The sequence below is a fragment of the Neoarius graeffei genome, chromosome 4 (genome assembly GCF_027579695.1).
Source record: "Neoarius graeffei isolate fNeoGra1 chromosome 4, fNeoGra1.pri, whole genome shotgun sequence".
In the NCBI taxonomy this organism is placed as follows: Eukaryota; Metazoa; Chordata; class Actinopteri; order Siluriformes; family Ariidae; genus Neoarius; species Neoarius graeffei.
In genome coordinates this window covers 22,342,720-22,348,719 of record NC_083572.1, presented here as the reverse complement: position 1 = coordinate 22,348,719, position 6,000 = coordinate 22,342,720, and the positions used below count along the sequence as shown (strand labels likewise).

At 39.6% G+C, this 6,000-nt stretch overlaps 1 protein-coding gene across 1 annotated transcript in view; it reads right to left on the bottom strand.

Moving 5' to 3' along the window:
* Window positions 1-2,654: 2,654 nt before the first annotated feature.
* iqca1 (IQ motif containing with AAA domain 1) overlaps window positions 2,655-6,000 on the bottom strand; it is a 139,977-nt gene continuing 136,631 nt past the window's right edge. Inside the window, exons 18-19 of the mRNA XM_060918410.1 lie at window positions 4,957-5,195; window positions 2,655-2,886 (exon numbers count right to left, since the gene is read on the bottom strand). Of these exons, the coding sequence (XP_060774393.1) occupies window positions 2,743-2,886; window positions 4,957-5,195 (383 nt within the window). The 3' untranslated portion in view covers window positions 2,655-2,742. The remainder of the gene's footprint in view (window positions 2,887-4,956; window positions 5,196-6,000) is intronic.

Sequence of the window (6,000 nt, the reverse complement as noted above, 5' to 3'; positions counted from 1 at the left end):
TATAATACCCAGCTGGCTAATTGTTCAGTAATTGGAGCATTCAAAATGATATCTTTGGGAGCTAGAACGTAGCATTGCACAGAAGAGAGGAGGTCATCGACTGTTATAGTTGTTTATAACAGTTGAGCAGTTTGTGTTGTCCACACAAGCAAACCTAGTCTGATGTGACGGGATTTTGTCCCTCCTGCCAAAGCTCACTTTGCTCACTACGTTCTCCATTAAGTGAGAGAAAACATTTTAATTGGGCATGTCTGACTCTTCACCCTAAGGCTCAGTTTTAGGGTCTGAGGTGTGGTAAGGTCACATGACAGAGAGGAGTGTGAGGATCTGGATGCATCACCACAAACAGTTGTGACTAGCTGCAGGAAAAAAAAAGAGCTACAGTGGCCCTGAAGCCTTAGAAAATAAACTGACTGAGACATGATGTTTAAAAAGCTCCTTGAAACGATGTTCTTTGTTTTAGCACTGCTTCATGCTCTCGATGAAAAGCTGCACGTGACTAATCCAATTAGAATAATGTTTAATTAGAATCATTCCTGAAGGGAAGATGTGTGCACGGTTATGAAATTACCTATGAGAATAGTGAGCAGTCAAAAGGGGGAGATTAATTAAAAATGAAGTGTCAAACACAACTGAAAAATTCTTTCTTGTGACTGAGTAATGTCAGCAACAGATACAGTCGCTATGCACAGGACTGCATGCTTCATTACTGAAAGGCCTTTATAAGTGAGTGCACTTTAGCAGATGTGCTTTAACATTTGAATTAGAAAAGAGCTAAAAAATAATCTCGCTTATCATAGTGTGATACTTAGCTTCAGGGCTTTCAGGATGAGAACACACATCCACACATACACACACCCTCCTGAATAATTCAATTAGATGTGAGTCGAAGCTGGAAGGAGCACAGAGTCTTGAGTGTGTTTGTCATGCTCTATAAACCCACCTGGCACAGAGAAGGAGGGAAGTGGGTAACATGGAAGGATCAAGAGATGGATAAGAAAAAGGAGAGAAGCAGATGAATGGGCTTATGAGAACACTCAAATCCAGGCTGGAACCCCATTAGGAAGAGGAGAACAGTGGAAGAGAGTAGGAAGAGGAAGTGGGTCAGCCGCTTGGTGGAACAGACTGGCACGTGCACACCGGGCACAGAATGATCCTGTCAGTTGGGCTGAGACATTGCAGCGCAGTCATGCTGGCACCCACGGGCATGGCGGCCCATTACACAGGCTAATTAGCAACTCCATCGCTGAGGAGCTAAAAGAGACTGCTCAGGAGAGACACTGCCACAACACAACACATATCTTTAATATGATTCACTTCTCTATCATTATTTTCAACTGCCGGGATGTTGCAATGCAGATGTAATGAAATGAAGAATTCCTGATAATTTTAATCCATCTTTAGATATGAAATCCTAAAGTCTAATCTTAGGGCAATGTTATACGTGTGCACAATATCAATACCACATGCAGTGAATATTGCAGTGGTGCGTCAAACATACGACTGACAGGCTAGGATCAGTCTGATAAAGGTTCTAATCCGGATCACCAAATTAAGCTGTCATAAATTAAATTTATTTGAAAAAATAAATTGATTTGAAAATTTCGAAAAAGCGTGAGATGGACCAAAATGGAGCAATAAACTCAGGGCTATAAAATCAGCTACTGGCAAAATGTGCTAATGATATGTAATTCTTCATTAACAAGCTACAAATGACATAAAATCCTGATTAAGTGTTTTCAGTTCCAAGTTGTAACACCACAAAAAGTAGAAAGGTTAAATGGGTTAATACATATGCAGCAAGACACTGTATGGTAAAACATCATTTTTAAAAATGAACTGTAGTCGGTTCATCTGTTTGTGAACAGATGTGATATAGTAAATTCAATCCATTTGTGCATTCAGAATGCATCTTTCTAATAAATGCAGATAAATGAACACATCCACCCTCAACAAGAGAAGTTGTTGATGTCACTATACTTTTTTTTTTTTAATCTGGCCAATCTGACATTGGATTAGCGATATAAAATTTTATAAATATAAAATATTTATTCATGTCATATCAAGCTACAAGCATGGAAATAAATGAAAAACTCAAAATCTGTATGAAGGAAATAATACAGCAGAAAGAATGATGAGAAAGCATGCTGCTGCTCTCTGGTGGCCAGAAGAGGAAATGCAGTTTCTCTCAAAGTGTTAAGTATCTTCAGGTTTTACAGTCTGTCCCAAAAGTCTCAACACATAGCAGAAACAATTTTTTAGCAAAATGTAAATTTATTTACAAAACATCCTCTGCACGATTGCTATTTCTTTGTAAGCACACACACAGAGTCATCTCTCGCACTCATGAGAAACTCATAACACATTATGCATGTAATTGCATTCTTTTAAATGATCTTTGTGGTGTAGCCATGAGAATGATTTCAGTAGAGTCTGATTTTGTCAAAGGCATTCTTAAAGGCTAACGAAAAAATAAATAAACTAAGTATGAAAAAAAGGGTTAACTTTCCCTATGTATGGAGACTTTTGGGACGCTCTGCAATATATACTATGTAATATGTAGAGCATGTATGTCATGTACATGTAATGTACAGCATGTAATATGTATAGCATGTATGCCATAAATAAATATAATAATAAAATGTTAAGCTGTTCTAGGAAAGGAACTAAAGACCTGGAATAAAATGGAACAGTTCCGATATTCTGAAGAGAAAACTACTACAACTCTCAACAGTGAAATATTCACTTCTTTTTCTTTTTTGTCTCTGCTGTTGTTTTTAAGCCCTTTCCATGTTTCTTCTTTTCTTTTTTCAGCTCTGTTGCTTCTTGAAATGCCTTTGCTGCTCGTGCTCTTCTCTTTCCCATCAGCGTCCTGCTGTACCAACTCTGCCAGCATACAATACAACAATATTATTATGTTTATTATTTATTTTTACTGCTTACTGCTTAAAAAAAAAATCTTGGTTGTATTGTAACACCAGGGACTGGAGTTCAAGAAACTTGGTTTACATGCAATTTAATGCAATTCAATATATCAGAATATCTGATTTGTCAGTTTTGCATTATGCTGTTGATCTGCAGGTTGAGATGAAATAGAAGCACAGAGAAAGGACTAAAACACATCAGGACATGTGGTTATAGTAAAATAACCAACAATGGGGTGGAATGATGCTTCGTTATCACTACAAAGTTGATTATTTTCCTATAACCGCACATATCAAAGTGTTATTCTTCTTGCAACACAGCAGTTTGCCAACAATTATTTTGTTTCTATTAAGAAAAACAGATAATTTTATGCATTTTCCAGCCTGATTTTCTCCCACCCACCAGTCAGCTCTCTCTATCATATGACAGTGACTAGCTAGGGAGGACAAAGGCTATCACATGCTTCCTCCAAGACAGGTAAACCCAGCCAGACACATCTTTTTGAACTCCTGCATCACAGGGCCATGCAACACACTCAGAAGAAAGCACTAACTGCCACCAATTGTGTATGTATGAGCATACACAAGCTCATAATTTGCTTTCTTGTACTCTTGGATGGTGGTGGCATCACTGGGATTCAAACTTGAAATCTCTAGAGAAGAGAATGAACACTTTTCTGTTGTGCCACATGGTAACCCCATCTTCTTCTTTCAGCTGCTCCCATTAGGGGTCGGCACAGTGGATCTGTTTCGCATATTTGGTTTGTTTTATTATCTGGGCTTGGGGCTAGCACTAAGTATGCACTGGGTTGTGCAACCCCAGTGACTGGGTATTTGACCTAATCTGCATGTCTTTGAACTGTGGGGTAATCGGAGCACCCGGAGGAAACCCACACAGACACGGGGAGAACATGCAAACTCCACACAGAAAGGTCCCTGTTGGCTGTGAGGTCTGACCTTAGAAACTTCTTACTGTGAGGCGACAGTGCTAACCACTGCACCACCATGCATGGTAACATGGTTACATGGCACCCACGTGCAATGAACCGGTGCTACAGGTGCTCTAGCCCCTGCCCCTTTCCTGTTTGCTGTCCAAAGTGCCCTTTTCATAGGGACTGTTTTGTTGTTTTTATTTTTTTATTTTTTAATATTTGTAAAAGATAAGTTAGCTCCAACATCAATATTCTCTACAATTTGACAATAATATATGAAATTATAGATTTATAAAATAACGTTTTTCTATGTAAATGCGGGCATCAATCCGTGACGTCATGCATTCAGTGAACCTCCGTGCAGAAAGCGCATGCAGGCGGTTGACAGTGGGAGACAGTGCGAGGAACGGCATGGTAAGGTCACACTGAAAGTCTCCTTTCATTTCTTATCTGAACATGCAATATTGTGCAGCTTAGAACACAACAGTAAATGCGTAGGGTTGTTTATCATTTAATGAAGCCGCCTAGGCTATATTTAAACCGTTTGCTCCATCCATTTCATTAACGTGGCAGATTCGGAAACTTTAGTTTGAACGACGGCGTTAATAACATATTCTAGCAGCTTCGAAAACTTAAGGCTGAATGACGACGTCCACAACATATTCTATCAAGACACAGAATGTTCAGTTGCAACTGAAATTTACTTTTGAATAAAGTTAACTTGTGTGAAAAATTTGTTCCAAGTGCCCTTTTTTGAATGTTGAGCCCCTGCCCCTCCAAAGGTCTTTGCACGGCTCTGTTACATGGTAACCCCTATAGTTGCACTAAATATTGTGGTTGAATAACAAGTAGAAGTATTTTCTATTTTCACTTACCGCTGCATTAACATAAACCTGTGATTTGCCTTGTTGCCAGAAATAGTACAGAACTGCTGTTATAGACAATGAATCAATACCTCTTCGGTTCAATAAATGCTGCCTATTTAGGCAAAATTCTCCTGACTGACAGTCACTAGCCTTGGCTCAGTATGGACACTAACAATATCATGTGTGGTTTTGTGTGTTGTATTTCTTGGACTTAATAAATGACTTGTCTCTGACCTTAAATGCTGCCTCCTCCTCTTTGTAGATGGGGTCTTGTCTGGCAAGAGGAGAGATAAACTCCAGTGCAGTGAGGGGTTTCTTGGTTTGCTGACTGAGGCGTTGAGAGGTCAGAACACTGCGCACAGCCTGCAGGATGTGACCCTGAGTGTAGCCGTCTGTGACTTTAGCCAAAGAGCTGAGGTCCAGAGAAGGGCTGAGCTGAACACCTCGTACCATGAGCAGCTCTTTCCATAGATCTACACACACACACACACACACACACACACACACACACACACACACACACACACACACACACACTCAGTATTTCAGAAACTGTTGATCTCATTGGATTCTCTCTCTCTCTCTCTCTCTTTCTCACACACACACACACACACACACACACACACACACACACACACACACACACACACACACACACACAGAGCAGTCTCTAGTGTTTACACATATTGGTAAAAAAAAAAAGCTGGTCCAAGCTAACAGGAAGGAAAAAGTAACTCAATTAACCACTCTTTACAACCATGATGAGCAGAAAAGCATGTCAGAACGCACAATACATTGAACCATGAATTTAATGACGGGCTATAACCAGGGGTTCCCAAACTTTTCCATGCCAAGGCCCCCCAAACAGCATTAGCTTCTGGCCGGGGACCTCCTTTGCAAACCCACAGACAATGCTACAAAATATGTAAAGAAACATCAACTTTTAGAATGTTTTCTCTTACTTTTATTCAATATTCAATAATTGTTACATTTGTTTAGCATAAGAATATTATTAACTAACATGTTTTCAACACAAATATTTTTGCACTGAACAATAAACTTTTCAACAAACTGTTGATAAGAACAGCACAAAAGAAATCAAACCACTTCAATTTTGTGTGTGTGTGTGTGTGTCTGAGAGTGACAGACGGTTTACACTAGTGGGAGGGATGGGCTTGGTGGCTCCTACATAATTTGTCAACCCTGGGCTTAATCTCCGTCAGTGCCATACGCATGTCGTTGTCCACATGTAGATGTGCTCTATGTTTGGTTTTGAGT